The following is a 22,227-nucleotide window of genomic DNA, read 5'->3' as shown; positions in this document are numbered from 1 at the left end:
TGGAGAAGATGAGCAACCAGCAAAGGACACTGAGACAGTGGAGCAGAGAGGCAGGAGCAAAGTGAAGAGTATACTGTCCTGGAAGGAAGTGTTTCAGTGAGAAGATCAACATTCCTTTAGGTCAAGCAAAAACAGGACTGAGAAACTGGCCAATGGCCACTGGATTTAGCAACACGGATACCACCGGTGACTTGGACAAAGGTGTACTTGGAGGAGTGATGAAATAAAAGCCAGTAGGGCTGGGTTCAAAAGAAAATGTGAGGAAAGTGAAGTGAATTTACTTGTGTCTTCAGTCTAACTCTTCTTTCTGTTCTTGGGGTATGGTCAATGAGAACTCTGCTTTCTTCTGCATCTCTTCTCCTTTGTCATTTACTTTCACATGACCTTGAATGAGCCATCCACCTGGGTTATCTCTATAATACCTGATAATGACAATAATAATACTAATCTTTGCACTCACGGGTTATCTCCACTGTTTCACATGTATGCTGAGGCAGCACAGGCGATAAGAAATAGCACAGGCTTGGGAGCAAGAGCAGATGTGTGCTCTCTCCAAAGCTAGAGCCTCCTTTTACTTCCTATAAAACTGGAAGGTTGATCCCTACATCACAGGACTTATTGCGCAGGTTAATGATAACGTATATAAGTTCCCATGATATGGGAGTTAGTTGGCACACATCAGTTACTTTCTCCCTTTTCCTAATAAGTAGTGGAAGGGCCAGAAGTCAGACCTCACTATACCAGGTAGCCAATTTAACTATCCCACTGCATAGTACTAACAAATAAACAAACAAAAAACTCCTTTTTTCCCCCCAGAGGTTTATATATCTGGAGAAATAGAGCAAAGCATGAAAAGGGAGAAACAAAATTCCTAAGCAAATTCAACTGCAGAAAAAGCCTGTTCTGGGTCATGATTGTGATCACTCTGCCCCATTTCTGATCATTTTGGCCAATGCAATAACGTCTTTCCGGTGGTGGTTTTTAAACTACTCCATAATGCACTCCAGTTCTCAACTCACTCAGTTTGCCTCTGTCATCTCAGAGCTCTCTCACTTTTCAAGAAAGCATGCCCACAACTTAAACCACACTGATCAACTTTTTAGCGGCGTATTGGAAAAACATTATTCATCTCAATCCCTGATTGATATATATGTTAATGCCATTTTATTCATTTCCTTGTATTTCTCAGCCAACCTACACATTCAAATCAGCTAGGAAGCTTTTTAAAAATACTAATTCCTGACTCTCCACTCTCTCTCCCCCATCCCAAGATTCTAATTAAGCTGGTCTGGAGTGGGGGCCTCATTATATTCCCCACTGATTTAATCTTTTGACATTTGTTGGGCTTCAAGGGTTGGTCTCTTCCAGCCTCACCTGTGCCCAAAGAACCATTCTTTACAATCTATTGCTAAAAGCCTTTCTTCCAGATGACCCTTCCTGAATCAAGGCTCAATTCTGTGACTCCTGCTCAAAAACCTCCCCTACCTCTCCACTGTCTACCACTAGTTCTAAACTAATCTCTGGCGTTCAAGGCCACTCAACCATCTGACCCCGGGCTACCTTGACCACCCACTACTCCCCTACACCAACCCTTCGGTCAGACCATTTTAATCACTGTTCTACAAAAACAAAATCATAGAATGAGACGGTCTTTCCACCAATTCCCATCAAAAGTATAATCTACTCAAAAACCACAGGCCTTCCCTCTTTGCCATTAGCATGACAGATGAAGGAGAATCTGTTTGCATTAGGTAAATTAGTGTAAGAATATAACTGATAAATGCTTCAGATAGTGCACACTCTGCTAGGTCAGCAGGTGGAGGAAGGGAGCCCTGCACCACTGGTCTCTGTCCTGACCCTCCAGGCCAGTCTAGCAGGCTCTGAAGAGCCTTGTGTAGGACATCAATCTCAGAAGAGGAGAATGATCTTCTCTTGATGTATTTCACATTTCTTTCTTACTCCAAAGTCAAAAGAGGATTACCTCTTGATCCAGAAAACATGAGTTTATAGCTACTAGTGTGAGAACGCTTCACGCCAAATATTTTTAGTGTATTTTCCCAAACTGGCAGCCCAACCCAATCACCGCAGGGGATTGGCGGGGCTGAGAACTGCAAAGTAAAATGTTAGCCTTTATTTGTAAATTGGTTCCATCAGAGACATAGAAGCGTGAAAACAGATTAGGGGTATTGTTATTTTTACTGGGATAATTAATCCCATGTTGTTGAAAGGCTCATGATCATTACAGTATTTCTTCATGTAAATAGCAATAGCTCTCATTCGAGGTTTTGGGTTTGGGGGTTTTTTATTCATTTTTGTTTTTAGTTTGGGGTGGCAGTTTGAAAACTAACTTGTATCTGGACCTTACACTGTTTTACATGAAATTTAAAGATTATGACTCCATGAAAAAGATCTTAACCTCTCAACAAATGTTACCCAAACATATAACATCGAGTTAATAAACAAAACCACTTTGCTCTTTGGTTTTCCAAAATGGAGATAACTGATTTCTCTCTTACTATTCTTCCATACTTCCTGAATTTCTAAACAAATTATAACAACAGTATAAATAATCAAGGATAAGAAATATTTTAGGTCCTAGGAATTAGAACAAATCAAGCTATAGAAACCTGAATTATAGGATGTTAAGACAAGGCAGGCTCAGATGATAGGCAAAAGATTCTCTAACTCTGTCCCTTCTGTTTGGAGCAACTCATTTCATCTGTGTCCACCTGGGGCCACAAATGAACTGAAAGAAGACCCTTCTAATGTTTACACAGGGGTAGCCAAGTGAACCTGCTGATCAAAATAAACAGCAAACTTCAAACAAGTTGTCAGGAAAGTTTTCAAGCTTTTCCAAATGGCACAGTTTCTACATAAGACCAGACTTGAATTATCAGGGAAGGTCCTAGAGTCTGATAAATATTCTTCGAAAGTATACAAGAATCATAAAACATTAGTAAAGCTTTCTAGGTGAAAATATGCATTAAGAGAGTAACTATGAACCAACTGGCTTAAATGATTATTCTAATCATCTAAAGAAATAAGTTTAATAAAATCAGTCAAAATCTACCTCTTCTTGGATTATAAATATTGGTCCTAATCTTTATTATTATGGGATCATCCATCCCTCAGAAGTTATCATAAGCCTAAAGCCCATACTCAAAGCTACCTGGTCAGTCTAGGAAAATTGTGTCTGCTAGAGGATCCCAAAAGTGAAGGGGGTGAGGGGATGACTAGACCAGAGGGCACAGGAAGGGGCTAACTGGCAGGAGCTACATTTCCCAAGTGTAAAAGATGGCAGAGATCCCCCCTTCAAGCTGCTCCTTGGCTCTGTGTCACAGACTGCAGACCTCAGCTGTGTTAACCCTTGACCCCAGCTCCTTTGTGACCTCTGAAATGTCCAGATGTTATCTTAGACCAAATCCTAAACCCAGCCTTGCTTCCCAGTGATCACCCCACCCACATGCGCTGTACTCTTGATTAACGGGCACCATCAGCACTCAGCACCTCCTCCAGGGACTTCAGGACTGGATGAGGGCTAAGAAACGGAGCAGAGTGGCAGAAAATCTCAAAGCCCCCAAGTAAAAGCTATTGATGGCACTGCGCATTTTGTTACACAGTTAACGAGATGTTCATTCTATATCCGATTTCCCTCCTTGCACTGTATCTTGCATTATCTCATTAGACAAATGTACTTGCCTTTAAAGCTCCCTGCGTATATTCTGTACACATTCTTGTGGTTAGTTTGGTACAATGGCTGCTAGCATTGAGGCTGATTTTGTGCCAGTTTTGTCAGAATCACACCACACACTCAAAATCAGTGCCACTGATAATGATAGATAAGGATCCCAAGTTTTTCCTTACTTTGAATCAAAACAGGCAGACAAGTCACAAATAGCATAAAGAAGTGAATGGAAAAGATTTCAACTTTCTGTGGTAATTGTGTTTGCACTTCCTTTTCACTTTTATGAGTATTAGCCATAGAATGGTCTCTAAAGAGAAACGGAAGAGGAAAGCACAGAACCTTATCAAAAAATACAGCCAGCTGAATCCCTTCCCTTCAGTTATACTTTTTAAAAGTCTAATGTAAGTATCATTATTCAGCAATGTCTATTCTGAAGTTGGTAATGACGATAGTAATAAATCTCTTTCCCTTCCTTTGTGCTACAAATTCAGTGAACTAAAGAATGAAAACTCCACAAAAGGCTACTGAAAAAATATCATTTATAGAACTGAGAAAAATTTCAGCCCCAGAATCCAAGCTCCCAGACTCTATTAACAATAAGGCAAGAAACAAGGCCCCAGGATGCTGAGGGTAAAGGAAGTATTTTCCACAGTCCTGAAGTGACCCTTCCCCTCCCCCCACCAGTCTCTGGCTGTGGCTCTCAATGACACTTTCTAGGACACAAAGGGGCTGCATCCAGCTGTCCACACTTCTCCAGGGAGTCATTTCTATAGGGCCGTAGGGGAGATGATACCATCCGAACAAGGAGTGGGGAGGGGTTGCAAGGTATACTCCTTACCCTTCCTTTTTCCTCTTGGGAGACCTTAATGCATAAAACATAAGAAAGCATTCCATACCTTAGCTTTTAACTCATCTGGGATTATCTAAGGTAACAGTTATAAAACTGGCTTTAGATCCTGCTGCACCTTCAGGATCCCCAACCTGTCACCCCCACCCTCATTGTTTAATGCTTTAGTCCCCTCAGGGCTGAAGGACACTTCATTTCCAGCAGAAGCTTCTTGGAGGTGGTGCACTGCTCAGATTGCTGGTTCCCACCAGTGATGGATCCTAACCTTGGCTGCAATTCCCACTAGACACAAAGCTGCCAGGATCTGAAACCGTATTGGCAAACACTCTACAAAATAACCTCCTCAATGGTATAAACATGTAACAGTGACAGAGTGAGGTAGCATATATTTTTAGTTTGCTGCACCTCCAAAAAAATATATGCCTACTCTATTAAAGTCAGCATACTGAAAAATGACAGCTAAAGAATTGACTAGTTAAAGCCTTAAGTCTTACAGCCACTAAGCTATTGCTAATCTGTTCTATAATTTTTATTAGCAATGTATATCTGGGCTTAATTTCACCTCTAAATTATAATTATACTGAAGAGCGGAACAAGAGACCTGATTAGCACTTTCCTCTTAGATACTGCCTACTAAAGTAAGAGTGTAAAAAAAGAAAATAAAAAATATTCTTAGAGACTTCCAAAAAGGAGTGACTTTCTGCCTTTTCATCCTATATAAAATGTCAAAACATACAGATTTTTATTCCCATATGCTTCACTCATTCTCCTCACCATTTAAACTAGCTAATATACCAAACATTTTACTCATTTGCCTTATCTCCTGTTTTAGAAAGGGATCTCCATGAAACAGGGATTTTTTTAATTCCTGTATACATCCTCCCAGCCTAGAACAGTGATTTGCACATAGTACATGCTCAATTAAAATGCCCTGGACTATTAAGAATCAAAATTGGGACTCCTGGGTGGCTCAGTCGGTTATGCGTCTGCCTTCGGCTCAGGTCATGATCCCAGAGCCCCAGGATCAAGCCCCACATGGGGCTCCCTGCTCAGCTGGGAGTCTGCTTCTCTCTCTGCCCCTCACCCCACTCATGCTCTCTCCCTCTCTCTCGCTCTCAAATGGATAAATAAAATCTTTAAAAAAATATATCTGGGGGTGCCTGGGTGGCTCAGTTGCTTAGGCAACTGACTCTTTATTTCGGGGGTGATCTCCAGGTCATGAGATGGAGCCCGGAGTCAGTCTCCGTGCTTAGTGGAGAGTCTGCTTAAGATTCTCTCTTTCCCTCCCTCAAATAAATAAATAAATCTTAAAAAAAAGAATCAAAATATCTGAACCTTATGTTTTTGAAAATAATTATTGAAGAGACTAAATCATAAGGCTTAGTATATAAGAAGTATATTTTTAATTGACCTGAGACATAAATTGCCCTGTGTTAAAAGGTTTTTCACATATAAGTTGGTTTTGAAATAAATTTAAAAATCACTCTGATTCCATTCTGTGGTAAATTTTTGTTTACTGATTGTTTAGTTCTGTCTTTACTTTCTACAAAATTACTGCAGATTTCACTTGGCAAAAATTAAATACTAAAGAAAATTCTAGAATATCACAGAATAATTGGAACTTTAATTCTGACAAGCTGGAAAAGAAATGGTTTGTAGAAAGAATATATAATACAATATAGTAAAGCTACATTTTTCTCTTTAAATCTAGTTAGCAGACTTTTTCTTTTTTAAGATTTTTATTCAAATAACCTGGCTGACTTCCTGGACCTCTCATTAAAGTTTGCTTACATTTTCCTGATGCCATAAAGTTGAATCTGACCCAAATACTCAACTACAGAAATGTGAATGTATAAAATTAAGAATCAATCTACTGAAGTTATCAACTAAACTTTGAAATTTTCTGACAATCTAACTCATTAAATTCCTTATAATTAACTCAATTTTAACTATAAAATAATTTTTTAAAAAAATAGCCCTAAAACCCAAAGAATATTTGCTATCCTCAAAAAATTTCACCATACGGAGAAGGTACAATTTATATGTGAGAATTATTAGCTCACTGAAAAATATACATGAGAAACATCAACTTCTCATATTTTACTTGAAAACTGCATTCATCTATCCATAGCATGATTCCCTTTTGGGCTCTAAGATGACACAGCTGTGCCAACTGTCCTTGCTAGAAGCCAACAAAAATGGCTCTGCCTCTAAAACATGGCTTATTTATCAGACATCATTCTGGGACTACCAGAATGCCTGTTACTCTCCCTCATCTATCCCATCAAAAGAAGCAGTAGTGGCAAAGAGAGCACTCCCGGGAATAACAATCATTTGAACTACAGTTCACTTCATTTGTGCTTAAATTACGTCAATGTTTTCTACCAATGCAAATTATACACTATCCACTGAATGCAGAACAGTACATACATTTTGGAGAGTGTAAGATGTGTCTGTGTGTGCGTGTGCATGTGTGTATTTAATCCTTGCTTCAAATATCATATGATTTAATCATATAAAGGATAGAGATGAGCTATATTTAACACATAAAACCAACAGTAAGTAAGTAGTAAGTAAATAAGCATATAGAGATCCAAAATGATCCAAACTAAAACTACTCTTAGCAATGATGTACACTAACAGATATCCAACAGTAGAACTAAGGTTGTCTATTTTTAAATGATTCATTGCATTTCCTCATTTCTGTCCTGGAAACTCTTGACTTCTGGGTAATCGTTGGCTCCTGAGTGCTTGCCTGGCTCTGACTCCTGTCTTGGATTGACCATGAGCTTCTTGTTGCTCCTTTGCTCTTCTTGTTCCTTTGCCTGAAATGAACTGCTGTTCCTTCCTGACTTCTAGCTTCTGTGTACTTCCGGAGTCAACAAGTTCTGCGTCCTGATCCCAACATCTGCCTTGGTTTTCTGAGTCCTGATTAATCACGGTGCTCCCACGATCTAGAAATGCCTGGGCCAGTGAATCACCAGCAGAACCTCTTGGAATAGCTGCACAATGGATCTACTCAGAATCCCAGCCCCCCACTGAGGAACCTACCAGAGTATACTCAGGTATTTGCTATAACGATACAAGCCTTGAAAGGAGTTGTGAGTTGTGAGTTATACATGAATATCCAGTGCCTAACATGTAACAAGGACATATTAAATGATTTCCATATTTTCCTGGGATTGTTTTTCATTTGTTTGAGATTTCAGAAAAAAAAATGCTTAATTACACAAAATCTCCAAATCCCTCTCTTCACTCTTCCTGTAGTGAAAGCCAATGGGAAAAAACAAAGCGAAAACGAAAACCAAACCAAAAAAAAAAAACCCCTTTAGGTAGCTCTTACAAACATACGTGGAGAGATAGATAAATATTAGATAGATTTCTACGTGGACAAGAATATATTATTTTAGGGGGAAATAATTCAAATTATATGTTAAATAGAATAGGTTCTTACAGTAAAGGAATCTAAGAATTAATATAAATGATTTTCTGAGAATCAAGCCTAAAGTATCACTGGAGCCTAAAGTGTGGCAGAAATTACACCTTGCTCCTCAATATTTATTTTCCACTTCTTTATTTTAGTGCAGAACTCCCCAAGTTTCAACAGTACACATGGCTGCCCAACTAGATAGCACATTTCCAGTCTCCCTTGCAGCTGGTTCAGCCATGTTAGGACGTTCTGGCCAAGAGGATGAGAGTGAAAGTGATGTGTAGGAATTTGTCTCTGTCCCCTTACAGCTGGAATGCGAAAGGGGTCTGTAAGCCAGCCTCAACCATATGGACAAGAAAACCCCAGTGTATTGGTTCCCCAACCTTCTGCACATTGGAACCACCTGGAGAAACTATATAAAATACTGATGGCTGGCTCTCTCTCCTACAGAAATTGATTTAATTGGTCCTAAGGGATGGTGGAGCAATAAGATAGAAGGAACAGGAGACTAAATGACCTGATAGAGCTGAGCTGCTTACTCCTCTGAAATACTATTAGGCAATCAAATTGAAAAATTAAATAACCAGAGCTCCAAGACAGAATACAAAAAAAAGCCATATTGATTACATATGGCTTTCAAAGTCACAAACAATCCGTGTTGTTTAAACTACTGTTGCTTAACTTCAGTGAAAACAGCTGAACAAATATTCTTATAAATATACATAATAAACACACAAATTCTGGTCTTCAGAAAAAAATATAGAAGTATAGGTTGAAAATAATACCATTATTTTTCTAACAAAAAAAAAAAAAAGAAAGTTTACCAATAGCAAAAGAGAGTGTAGTTTTAGCGTAATCCAGAGAAATCACTGGTGAGCTTTCATTAAAGAAAAGCTAGAAATAAATTTAAAACATTAGGATTACTCAGTTAAGACAAAGGCAGAAAAATACATCAAAGTTTGCCAATTCATTAATAATTTGCATAAATCAGTGAAAAATTGGAAACACAACGTAAAATGTCAAAAAAGATGATGTTAAGACAGAGTTAAGTAAATACTGATTTATTTTTACAGGCCCATTTTTGATAGGATACCAGTTAGACTGCTTTAATAAAGAAATGGACTCTTTCTATTTCGTTGTTCTGTTATCCTCGACATGTGACTTCCATTTCATGGTCCAAAATGGCTGCCTCATTTCCTATCATCACATCCTCACACCCGCCAGGGAGAAGGGAGAGAGTGCATACTCCTTCATTATAAAGGTACACCTTGGTAGTTACCCATGCCACTTCTGCTCACATCCCACTGCCCAGAACCTACTCATATGCCCACACTTAGCTGCAAGGGAGGCTGGGAAATGTAGTCTTAAGTTAGACAATCATGTCCTGAGCTAAAACTTTCATCACTATGGAAGAAAAGAATATTGGACATTGGGAGCAATTAGAAGTCTCTGCCAGACGTCTCATTATTCAAGAGGTACAAGAAAAATTGGGATAAAGTTGTGTCTAGAATATGTAAAAATTGTAGAATAAATATATGAATACAAAAATATTTCTATATAACATATAAAAATATATTAAAGTTATTCAAAGTCCAACACATAGATATACAGTGTAAAAAATGAAAATCCCCTTTCCTTCCATAATTTCAGCCTGGGGGAAATAATGAATTATTAAAGCAATCTTGGAATATGCGGGTATGGGACTAACATCTAGGTGACATAATGTCTTTCCATAACTCTTCCCCAAGTGCTACTGACAGAAATAAAACTTTGGAACGGGAGATGTTATTTCTGGAATCCTAAGATTTCTTTCTTTGGGGCAATAGTGTCAAATAAGAAAAAAACTAGAAACCAAAGGAGCATGAAAGCAAGGCCAAGCTGAAGCATTACAAGGCATCAAAGGAAAACATCAGCATTTCTTACACAATCACTGAAAATGTGTCACCATCTATAAAGCCTCTTCTACTGGCAAGGAGACAACTTAAATAGATAATTAAAATAACAAAACTAACAAAAAGCAAAGTCAAACACAAACATCAACTCTTAGGTGACTCTCCCAGAGAAACAAAGTTTTAAAATAAACAAAAATGTTTACTCTTTCATATTCTATATTACTGTATTTTTGCTATTAACCCAGAGAATATTTTTATATCAGTATTCTAAATTTAACCAGCTGCCGTCATTTCTTAAGTATTATACCATTTAACCTTTTCAAGTGAAGGGCTTGCCTTTTAATGGAAAATATTCATTTCACATTGATGACAGAACATAATGTCCTTGGCTTAGCTATTCTCCAACAACACAGGTCCTTTTTTGTACAGTATGCTTAGCTATATGGCAAGGCTAGAATACCACAAATTTATTCAAGGAATCGAAGTCTGAAGTCATCTATACTAACTAGAAATGTTTGAAAACCGTAACCTCAACTTAACATACCAATTTTCTTAAAATTACAATCATTGAATTCTTGGATAAAATTCAATGATTGTTCATGAGAAAAAATTAGAAAAATTAGAAAATTAGAAAAAAAGTTTTGATAAGATGTACCAGGATTTGAATGAATATACTCAATACCATTCAAAAAGTGACCCAACCATACTTTTAAGCAAAGAAACCCTTACTGAGGGGTGTTTATCCTGAATTTGTTATTGTTTGAGGCAAAAATAATATAAGTCAAAGAAATCTTGGTTTTAATATAGCTAATGCAATTTTAAACATTGAGAATAAAAATTCATCTATTATGAAAAGTAAATATTTTAAGTAAGATTTTTAAAGAATCCATGTAAACAAAACACTATTTTTAGGTCAAACTAATTGCACTCAAAACAAACGTAACAATTTTATTTGGAATTAAGGTATAAACCAGGTATATAGTAAAAGAGCACTCAACAGAACACTGTCTCTCCCCCCTCCGCTTGTACACTCTCTCTCCCCCCCTTTCAAATAAATAAATAAAATCTTTAAAAATAAATAAAAGAACAATTACACAAAGACAAACATCCAACCTCAGATACCTGAGTTCAATTCCCCTTACTATTCTTGAAAGTGTATGTTCCAAATCTTTACCACTGTCTTTATAGCTCCTTACTCTCAGCAAAAACAAACAACAACAACAACAACAAAACAGAACACAAAGAAAACAATAGTTCAATTTCATGGAGAAATAGAGGTCATCAGGTATAAATCTCCAACTCCCCTCTCCTCTAAAATAACCCTGGGCACTGCATCTTTTGCCCCTCCCAGAGGAAAATGACTCCCCACCCTCCACAGCTCACCCCCCCACCCCCATCTCCCACACCCTTACCACCCCCTCTCTCCCCCTCTAAGACCACACCTCCCCTGCATTCCTGAAGGCCCCTCTGGCCTCCTCAGGACTTTTCTTTATCTATTAAAGCCTCCAGTATGCTTCCAGGCTGGAAGACAAAGGGCTCAGAAGCAGGCTAGGTGGCCCAGACTCTGTGAGGCAGGAGGAGAAAGGAAAAAGAGAGGAGAGGCTTACTACCTATCGGGACTCTACCTACAGAAGCTGATTTGAACTTGAGGTCAGCCTGTGAGATATTATTGAATGTGTTTTCCAAATGTGAAACTGAGCATAAAGAGGCTATGTAATTTGCCCTAAGTTACACACTGTTTGTAAGTTTCAGTGCCAGAACTTTAACCCAGGTCATCAGATTCCCTAAACCCATGCTCTGTACCATGCACTTCACCCCACTGTCCCAGCGTGGCAGGGCCGCTGGTGAGTGTTCACAAGGAGGTACAAAGGCCATCCCAGCAGTTCCTCATGCGCTAGACTAGAGAAGAAGCAGAATTTTAAAAATATCCGAGAGACAGCCAGCTCATTCTTGGAGTGGGAGTCTGCAACAATGTGGGTGTTTCATGGCAGCAAACCTTGCCAAGTATCTTCCTTTTATCCCGGTGACATGGAGGTTCCTGCCATGGTTTACACGAAGATGCTCTGTGCTTCCACCATGCTGTATTGTAGCTGCTTTAGCTCCTTTTCTCTTGTCTCCTTCCCTTGGCTGTACTCACCTTCCTCAAACATCCCTGGACAAGATCACCAGCTTCTGTTACTAACCTACTTCTCCCCTTGCGTTTACCACCAAAGTCTCTGAATGGTTTTTCCACTGGTCTTCACCCCTCAGCTTCCACTGGGGTCTCAGCTTATTCTCAGTCAGGCTTCTGCTCACACACACTCCTGAACTTAAAGCCCAATGACAGGCTAATCGTCAAATCCACAGGCCTCTTCAGTCTCCCCACCACGGACTTCTCAAAAGTTCTGACAGTTTATTTTTTATTTTTTTAAAGATTTTACTTATTTATTTGACAGAGAGAGAGACAGCGAGAGAGGGAACACAAGCAGGGGGAGAGGGAGAGGGAGAAGCAGGCTTCCTGCTGAGGCGGGAGCCCGATGCGGGGCTCGATCCCACTGGGATCATGACCTGAGCCAAAGGCAGACACTTAACAACTGAGCCACCCAGGCACCCCGAAAAGTTCTGACACTTTAAAGAAAACTTTCTTCTGGGTACTAGGTCCTTCCTTGGATTTCAAGAGATCACTCTCTCCTGGTTCTTTGCTTCAAGGTTTGATGGCTCAATCTGAGTCACCAACGCACTCTACTTCTTCCTCTATCCTTTAAACGCTGGCTTTCCAACGTCCTACCCTTGGTTTGTACGGCTTTTTCCCTCAAGTTATTCCCCTTATGGCATCTCATCCCCCTGATGACTTGAACAAATATGATGTTAGTTTCTAGATCTTTAATTTTTGCCCCAAATTCTTTCTTAACTTTCATACTTTTATCTTCACAAAGCAGCAGAATTTGTAGCCCAGGAGGTCCACAACCAAATTCACTTTTCTCCTCCTCCCAATGCTATTCTGTCCCTTTTATTCCACTTCTCAGTTACACTATCCATTTTGTCTTCAAACTACGGGCTGAAGTTCCACACTATGTTCTCCCTTCTACAGAAACCTCCACTTCCAAACAAACACAAATACCAAAAATTCCACCCAAGAATGTCTCATAGTTGTTGGGTGCTTGTTTGCCTGTTTGTGGTTTGGTTTGGTTTTTATTCTGTTTTGTTTTGTTTATCTTCTTCATTGCTTCTATCTGAAATCAAGCATTCCACATTTCTTACCTGGACCGATGCAATGGCAGAAACTCCCAATGGGTAACTAGACTCCAGTCTTTATTCCTCAATCCCATTGACAGAATTCTCTTGCTGAGAAACAAAGCTAATCTCAGTAGATACTATTCTTATATTAATGGCATTATAATAAGGTATAATTATGCAGATGAAACCATAAGACTAAAGATACATACATCCCTCTGTGTAGTGAGTAGGCTTTGGCCATAATGATTAATACTCCAAAAATCAGAATTATGAACGAACTAGGCTATATTCACTATAAGAGTCAAGACATCTTAAGGGCAGCATCCTGATGCCATCCTCAGGTATACATGTTCAAGCTAATGGCTAGAAAACAAAGTACTCTCCCAAGTCAGCCCAGGAGTAGTGCCCAGTGTGGGGGTCAGTCTGGAGCTATCTTAGGGCTTAGGATAAAAATAGATCAGAGTCTCCAGGCCCTGAGAGAAAGATCACTTTGGTAGGAGCAGAAATCTGTATTATACAAATTAGATTACATTTGTGTTTCATGTTGTTTCTAGGATTACTGGCCTGTGTTCTTCCTTAGTCAAGAATAATGTTTCGAAGATTATAACCTGTCCCAGATTAAGAGAAGCAAGGAGAGGTCTTCTCTGTGTGCTTGTATGGATTGCTGAGGACCAGCAAGGTGGAAGACACAAGGGAACAAGGAGAAGGAATCCCAAGGTGAAATTTAGAGACAGAGATTCAGGAAATCTTGGCCTGGCAACTTTATCCCACAAGATAGCCCTTTCCAGTGCCAACTTTGGAGGTCTCAAACTTGTTTATTACTAGTAAGACAGTAGGTGCCCCCTAACAATTGGTTTCCCACTACTTTTAGTTAAAGCCAGAATTCTTAAAAATAGGTGGCTCAGTCAGTTAAGCCTCTGCCTTCAGCTCAGCTCATGCTGAGTGGGGAGTCTGCTTCTCCCTCTGTCCCTCCCCCTGCTCATGTTCTCTCTCCCTCTCTCTCTCTCAAATAAATAAACAAAATCTTTAAAAGAAAAAAAATTAGAAAAAAAGAATTCTTAAAAATCGAATCCTTCTCAAACTGGACTGAACTGACTTCATCTCCCACCAATACCCAAAAATATCCAAAAAGCATATAGAACTTTTCAATCTCCATTTTCAGCATCCCCTAAGCAACATCATGCCAGCACCCCCAAATGCCAAAGGAAGGTCACATGGAACATGCTGCTCCTTCCAGACTGATAGTTGTCTTCCCAGTCTGGCATATTCCTCCTCATCCTTCAGAAGCTATCCATCACCTCTTTCCCAAAACGTCCCTTGACCCCAGACTAAAGGGGTCCCTTGATGCCTCCATGAAACTTCACTTATTACTCCATCACTGCCTGTCCCACATGGCGTTGTAATTATTTGTATACCGAGGGTTAGGACGGCAGCATATGAATTTGACAGTCACACAATTCAGCCGGTGTAACATAAACCTAAGCATAATGTGTTGAATCAATTTATCTTTGCCTGGAAAAAGTTAGATCGTGACTGAAAGAAGTTGCTTTTGGACTCATTCAAACTGTGTGTTTGCTTTTGTTTTATTTGTTTGCTTCCCTGTACACATGCTATTTACGCAGCACTGTACTCAGGCCAAGAAAATTGTACCCAGGAGATAAATGCACCACCCCATTCTCTTGGAGTTTACTCTCTAGGTAAGTGGTCTTTCTAACCGCTTTAGCAAAGGCATAAATCAGAAGAAGGTGAGGCTATGCTACGAGAGGTTGAGTGGACAGCCTGAGGCCATACAATTCAGTTCCCCCTCGCCCTCTGTGAGGGTCCCTGAAGCCAAACTACAGAACCCTGGAACTCTAAGGAGCACCATTTGAAAGAGCTAAGGAACACATATATTAAGCCAAATCAAATAATAAATATGCCATTGTTCACTGTAAACTGTAAAACACCATACTAACTATGGTTGTTGTTTTATAGACTGCAAAGTGTCCTCACAGTCTTAAGTCAACTGAGTATTTATAAGAATATCGGGGGGCGCCTGGGTGGCTCAGTCGGTTAAGCATGTGCCTTCGGCTCAGGTCATGATCCCAGGGTCTTGGGATTGAGTCCCGCGTTGGGCTCCCTGCTCGGTAGGGAGTCTGCTTCTCCCTCTGCCTGCTGCTCCCCCTGCTTGTGCTCTCTCTCTCTCTCTGACAAATAAATAAATAAAATCTTAAAAAAAATAAGAATATCATGAGAAGAAGGCCTGCATGAACAGAAGGGAAACACCAGGGGAAGAAGTAAAGAAGAGACTCAGAGACAGAAAGTGTAGAGAAGAATATCAGAGAGGCAAAAATTAGACACTAAGGCTGACCAGTATGTGTAGTTCTGTGTAACAACTGCAGCAGCAGAAGAAACAACAGTAACTATAAAAAGGCCCTCCTGTGAGTCAGGGACTGGGCAGAGCCCAAAGCATCCATCATCTCATCCTTACAGCAACCTTGAGAAATGCTACTGTTTCCCCATTTTACAGATGAAGAAAATGGGGCTTGAAAAGTTTAGGAATGTGTCCAAAGTTACCTAGTAAAAAAGAGACAGGACTCAGATTCTGGGCTATCTGAGGTCAACACCTAGACAGGTAACAAATTTCAAAACTTTCGTTTATGACAAGACACGTAGCTCAGTCTTTGTCTTCAGGTGCCCACAATGTGGAAGAACAGCGCATTCTGATTTGCCAGGAACAATCCCAGGTTACATCTGTTTCCCAGTGTAATTATTAACAGCCCTCCCTTTCACCCTCAGAAGTGTCCCAGTTTAGACAAAAATGTATATAGCCATCCTGCCACAATGCCATAGTGAAATGTGGCTACATGATTTTCCAGGCCCAGTGCAAAATAAAAGTGTGAGGCCTTTTGCTCAAAAAGTGGGGGGAAAATGTGCTATTAAAGGTACTGAAATATAAAGCTTTTCTCTTTCTTTCATGTGTCTGCTCTGCTCACACTCTACTGTCCCAATGGACTTCACTTGTAAAACACAAGTTCAAAGATAAAATTAGTACAAATTTCAAGATGGTGCTAGCAGAGCATTAAACCAAGTCCCAGGTCCTTCGGAGCATGAAGCTCAGTGCAAACTGCACAGCACGCATACCCATGAAGCTGGCCCTGCTCTGCCCTCATAAATGGGTCTGGGAAGCCATCCTGATCTTGGTATGCCCTATGACTGGGTGGCAAACAGGAACCAATTGCAACACACTACTGTCCAGACTTGGAACATTAAATACTGGGTATTAGGTCCATAAAATCATTTCTTTAGAAAAAATGTGTTTGAGTAAATCTAATAAAGCACAAAATTCCATCTCCCAAACAAAACAAGAACATGCATTCAAGCAAATTTGGTCACTCTCTACATTTTATCTATGACCTAAAAAATAACTAATCCAGATACTATAACCTACCCATGATGATCAAATTTAGAAATTTAGAATACAATGGCTTGAAATAACAGTGTGTTACAAAGTCTTTAATACCACAATGCCTGATTTAAATACTGTTTCTGTTTTAAATGCAGGTACTACATGTTTAATTTAAAACTTCTTGTTACAGCGCTGTGAATTGTATAAGACTGTTGAATCACAGACCTGTACCTCTGAAACAAATAATACATTATATGTTAAAAAAAAAAAAAATAAGATAGCAGGAAGGGAAAAATGAAGGGGGGGAAATCGGAGGGAGAGACGAACCATGAGAGACGGTGGACTCTGAGAAACAAACTGAGGGTTCTAGAGGGGAGGATGGTGGGGGGATGGGTTAGCCTGGTGATGGGTATTAAAGAGGTCACATACTGAATGGAGCATTGGGTGTTACATGCAAACAATGAATCATGGAACACTACATCAAAAACTAATTATGTAATGTATGATTAACATAACATAATAAAAAATTTTTTTTTAAATTAAAAAAAAAACTTCTTGTTACATAAATTCATATGTGCCTGAGTGATATTTAAATAACTTTCACTCTCTATACAAACCAAATGGAAGAAAAACAAAACTGAGAATTTTAAGGAATTGTCCTTAAGAATGGGGTTGGAGTTGGGGCATCTGCGTGGCTCAGTCAGTTAAAGGTCAGACTCTTGATTTCAGCTCAGGTCATGATCTCAGGGTTGTGAGATCAAGCCCCGCATCGGGCTCCACATTGGGTGTGGAGCCTGCTTAGGATTCTCTCTCCTCCCTCTGCCCCTCTCCTGCCCTCTCTTAAAAAAAAAAAAAATGGGGTAGGAGGTTAGAGGATGGGTCAGTTGGATCATTCAGTCATTTAGTAAGCATTTACTGTGTACCTACAATTTCACAAGCACTGTAAAAAATTCTGGGGAAAAACAGACAAGTAAAATATGGGCCTGTACTCAAGAAGCTTACATTCTAGTAGAATGAGACCAAAGCTATACATGTATAAGCTTCCTTTGGTGCTAGGGAAGAAGAAACTACAGGGAAGAGTGGGTACAAAGCAGTGAGCACTGTAGCCTGGAAGGGGAGGAAGAGGACAGCATTATGAAGTCTCTTGAAGGAATAGAGCCCTGAAAGCCCAGTGGGAATACAAAAGGATAGAAGGGGGCACCTGGATGGCTCAGTCATTAAGCGTCCGCCTTCGGCTCAGGTCATGATCCCGGGGTCCTGGGATCGAGCCCCACATCGGGCTCCCTGCTCGGCGGGAAGCCTGCTTCTCCCTCTCCCACTCCCCCTGCTTGTGTTCCTGCTCTCGCTATCTCTCTGTCAAATAAATAAAATCTTAAAAAAAAAAAAAAAAAGGATAGAAGGGCTAGTGAGAAACAAAAGAAGAAGCCAGAGATCCCACAGGAAGAGTGAGACACTCTAAATAACAGCTATCTGTGGGGTGGGAATGGGGAAAGTTGTTCTCTCCTTGAAAAATGAAAGGGTTGGAAATGAGAACAGAAAGGAATCAGAAGTATAAAAGATCTTAGGGGCACCTGGGTGGTTCCATCCGTTAAGCATCTGACTTCCACTCAGGGTCCTGATCTCAGAGTCCTAGAATCAAGCCCCAGTCAGCTCCCCTCAGCAGGGAGTCTGCTTCTTCTCCCTCTCCCTCTGCCCCTCCCCTGGCTCTTGCTCACTTGCTCTTTCTCTCTCTCAAATAAATAAATTTTTAAAAATCTTTAAAAGAAAAAGAAGAAGTATAAAACATCTTAGTGAAAAAAGTTTTCGCCTTCAGGTCATATGATCATTTAATCAAGAGAAAAAATACCATTTTTTTGATTATTTATGGGCTTGTAAGTAAAAAATACATTCTTGGTAAAACGAAAAATACGTTTTCTATCGCTTCATAATAAAGATAAGAGTTACCCTCCATGCATGTTAATGGCTGAAACAATGACAGAAATCTAAAACAATGACTAATCTAACAAATATTCACATTTGACTTAGAAATACACTATCAAATTTTTTACAACAAATGTACCACTTATTTAAAAGTAGTGCTAATTTTTGTAAAAATAACTTTAATCATTTGTCTGCATTTCTTATCAGTCCTTCAGGATGGACTCCTAGAAAAGGAATTGCCAGGCCAAAGAGTTTGAATATTTTTAAAGCTTGGTACATTATTGGCTTAGGCTAAAGTTAAAACTAGATTGACTACATCAACGGAAGGTGATCAAGTAATATACATGGGTATTCAGTGTTGCTATAAACAATAATCAAAAATAAATACTCAAAAAAGAAAATCTAAAAGTGTATTACAAGTAGATCTGAGGCTTTGAATGATTGTGACTAAAAAGAAGTCAGGGTAAACTTTTGTTTAGGATGATAGGCTAATTAGTGTGTTTGTGTGTGTGTGCGTGTGAACATGTATGTGCATAAATACTGGATGTACATGCACAAAATAATGGACAAAGAAAAATACAAGTGGAAGAGTCCGTAATTTCTGAATGAGATAAAAAGAATGAAATCATTAAGTGAACTACTTATAAATAGGTACGTATAATTTATTTTATACCTCCCACAATTTTTTTTTTCTTTATTTTTAAGATTTTATTTATTTATTTGTCAGAGAGAGCACAAGCAGGGGGAGCGGCAGGCAGTGCGAGAAGTAGGCTCCCTGCTAAGCAAAGAGCCCAATGTGGGACTCGATCCCAGGACCCTGGGATCATGACCTGAGCTGAAGGCAGACGCTTAACCAACTGAGCCACCCAGGCATCCCCTCCCACAATTTATATAGCAATAATTTTTCAATTTTAATAATCAGGTGCAATATTAGAGGAAAAACTCATACATTAAATAAAGATCAACAAATTGGTTTTTAATGTAGGTTAGGTTAGCCCTTTAGTTCTATAAATTAGGACTCTGCCCAGTACTTTTTTCATATACCTCCAGAAAGGAGTAACTAAAGCAGTTTAAGAAGTGACTCAGATTTTTCAAAACTCAAAGGACTTTGTCACCAATGAAGTTTCATGAAAGGCAAATCTGAAGCTATTAAAAGTCAAATCTCCACCTCACACCAGTCAGAACGGCTGGTATCAAAAAGACAAGAAATAACAAGTGTTGGCAAAGACACGGAGGAAAGGAAATCCTCGCACACTGTTGGCAGGAATGTAAAATGGTGCGGCCCCTATGGATAACAGTATGGAAGTTCCTCAAATACTAAAAATAGAAGTATCATATGAGCCATAAGTCCAGTTCTGGGCATTTGCCTGAGGAAAATGAAAACACCAATTCAAAAAAACATATGTACACCTATGTTTGTTGCAGCGTTATTTCCAATATGTAAGATATGGAAGCAACTTAAGTGTCCATCTATAGATGAATTGATCTAGAAGATGTGGTATGGAATAGAATATGGAATACACAATGGAATATTATTCAGCCATAAAAAAGAATTAAATCTGGCCATTTGTGACAGCACAGACCTAGACAGTATTATGCCAAGTGACATAAGTCAGACAGAAAGACAAATAACATATAATTTCATTTACAGTAGAATCTAAAAAAAAAACAAAAAACAAAACAAGCAAGCAAACAAACAACAACAAAAAGAGAATCAGAGTCATAAATACAGAGAACAAACCAGTAGTTGCCAGAGGGGAGGGGGGTGGGGGGATAAGTGAAACAGGTGAAGAGGATTAAGAGGTACACACTTCTAATTATAAAAAAAAAGTCATGGAAAAGTACAACATAGAGAATATAGTCAATAATATTGTAATAACTTTGTAAAAAAAAGTCAAATCTCCTTAAAAACATGCTTTTTTGAGATTGCTGCATGGAAGTGTACAACAATCCAATTTATCACCAATTACCCATATATTCTCAAATATCCAAACATTTCCAAAGAATGTGGCCCCAGGGGCTCAAATATACTGATTTTAATTTGAGAAGTCAACCAGAATTCAACCTGTGCATCTTACATCCCTTGAAACACTGTTCTCTCCTTGCCATAGCAAAGAAGTAAATTCCTCTACCATAATTATAAGCAGAAAGTTTACATCTTACAGAACACTGAGCAGGAAGTTTGGCCTTTGAAACATTTCCCTTTGGACCACCGGGGCATGCAACAGAGAGGTGGAAGGAGCAGGTTTGAAAATGTGAGTTAGATTGCAAAGGCTAAAAGCTCCTCAGTCTTTAAATGATGCTCTCCCATGCATCTGGGTGGAGAGAAGCCAATGCTCAAAGTCTTTGTCTTTCAACAGTGAGTAGAAAAAATTCAACTTTTGAGTGATGTCTCAGAAGTTTCTTTCACTCAATTTTGCCCCTTCTGGCTCTAAAATGAATGAAACGCTTCCAGAGCAGGCTTCCAATGCGTCAAGCTGAAACTTTGAAACGGAGTTCCTGCCAGTTCTTTCTATGAAATCTTGAAGTTGTTTGACACTAGTTTTATTATACCGCTCTCCTGGGCTCAGTGTGAACAGGGAACCCAGGAGCTGAGTGGAGAGCAAATTTAAACCCGGGATGGGGGATGGGAGTAGGAGACTGTAGGGCTAGAACAGGGTGAGCACCACATGTGGCTTTAATATCCAACAGCTGTTAGAGATCATAACCCCTCTGCTCTTTCTGTACCCCCCACCAGAATCATATGTTTCTAAGATTATTATAACTAAAGGGACTTCGCTGCCATCTAATCTGAATAATGAAGTCAAGCTCCAAAAGAATCAAGGTTTGTTGTTTTTTGTTTTTTTTAAACTAAATGTACCTGAGTGTAGCAGACTGACTTTAATCCCCAAGCCAAAGTCTTAAAACAAAATCCCAGGTGGGGGAAGAGAAGAAAAAAAATGACACAGTGCAACCGAGCAGGCCAGGGACAGGGGTAAAGAGTGAGGAAAGATGGGGTAGCAGGGATTCCCTGGACAAGAGCCTTCTCCCACTGGAGCTAACTTTTCAAACCCGCAGATCTCCAAGGCCCTGGCAAACTCATTGCGTGTCCAGGCGCGAAACAATCCCGCCGGAGGTCCACGCGCCGGCGAGCACAGCATCCGCGGGCGGGTTCGTGGTCCCGCGATGCCGGGCCCGGTGCCCCGTTCCCCCGCAGACAATGCGGCGCGCGCTTCCCGCGGCCTCTCTGGGATCCGCGCCCCGCGCCGCCCGCCGCCTCCTGCGTCGCCGCGCGGGGACACACTCACCGACACCAGGAACTCCAGCGTGCCCACATAGTCCCGCTCGGTCTTCTGGAGCTCGCTGAGCACGCACACGCGCAGGCGAAGCTGTTTCTCCAAGTCCTTGGCGCTCTCGGCGCGGCCGTCCCCGCGGTTCTCGTCGCTCATGGTGGGCGGCGGGACGCGGGGCTGCTGTGCTGCGCGCTACCCCGCGCGCCCACTGGTGCCCGGCCCCGCGCCGGCCAGAAAGGAAAGTTGCTGCCTCCGGGAAGTCTGAGGAGGTACGGGCGACTTTACATGCTGGGGAGGGGCCGGGGTGGTGGGAGAGGAGAGCGCGCCCGTTGGGACTCCGGCGGGAGGAGGCAACTCCCGAGAGAGGGGGCCCCGGCCCGGGACCTGCACGCCCAGCCCCGCGGCTGCGGCCTCACGCGGCCCGGGCTGGAGGGGAGGCGGCTCCGGCAGCCACAGCGGTGACTTGGACATTAATCAAATGCTTTGTATCCATGTGACTCCGACCCTTTACCCTTCGCCAAGTCTCAGGAAAAAGGAAACAACCCTGGGGAAGTGTGTTGCGTGCCAGCTAACTAAA

The 22,227-nt window shown here is 40.5% G+C and overlaps 1 protein-coding gene across 6 annotated transcripts in view; it reads right to left on the bottom strand.

The window, feature by feature from the left end:
* PREX2 (phosphatidylinositol-3,4,5-trisphosphate dependent Rac exchange factor 2) overlaps positions 1-21,996 on the bottom strand; it is a 285,788-nt gene extending 263,792 nt beyond the window's left edge. For all 6 annotated transcript variants that reach the window (XR_004680417.1, XM_035011286.1, XM_035011287.1 and 3 more), the window contains exon 1: positions 21,666-21,996. Coding sequence is in view for 5 of the 6 variants with exons in the window: in XM_035011286.1 (XP_034867177.1) it covers positions 21,666-21,806 (141 nt within the window). In the remaining variant the exon portion in view is untranslated. The remainder of the gene's footprint in view (positions 1-21,665) is intronic.
* Between the last annotated feature and the right edge of the window lie 231 nt (positions 21,997-22,227).

Source organism: Mirounga leonina, unplaced genomic scaffold (genome assembly GCF_011800145.1).
Source record: "Mirounga leonina isolate KUSES-001 unplaced genomic scaffold, KU_Mleo_1.0 Mir_165, whole genome shotgun sequence".
NCBI classification, from domain to species: domain Eukaryota; kingdom Metazoa; phylum Chordata; class Mammalia; order Carnivora; family Phocidae; genus Mirounga; species Mirounga leonina.
Note: the sequence above shows the minus strand (reverse complement) of the source record. Positions and strands in the feature narration are given on the sequence as shown.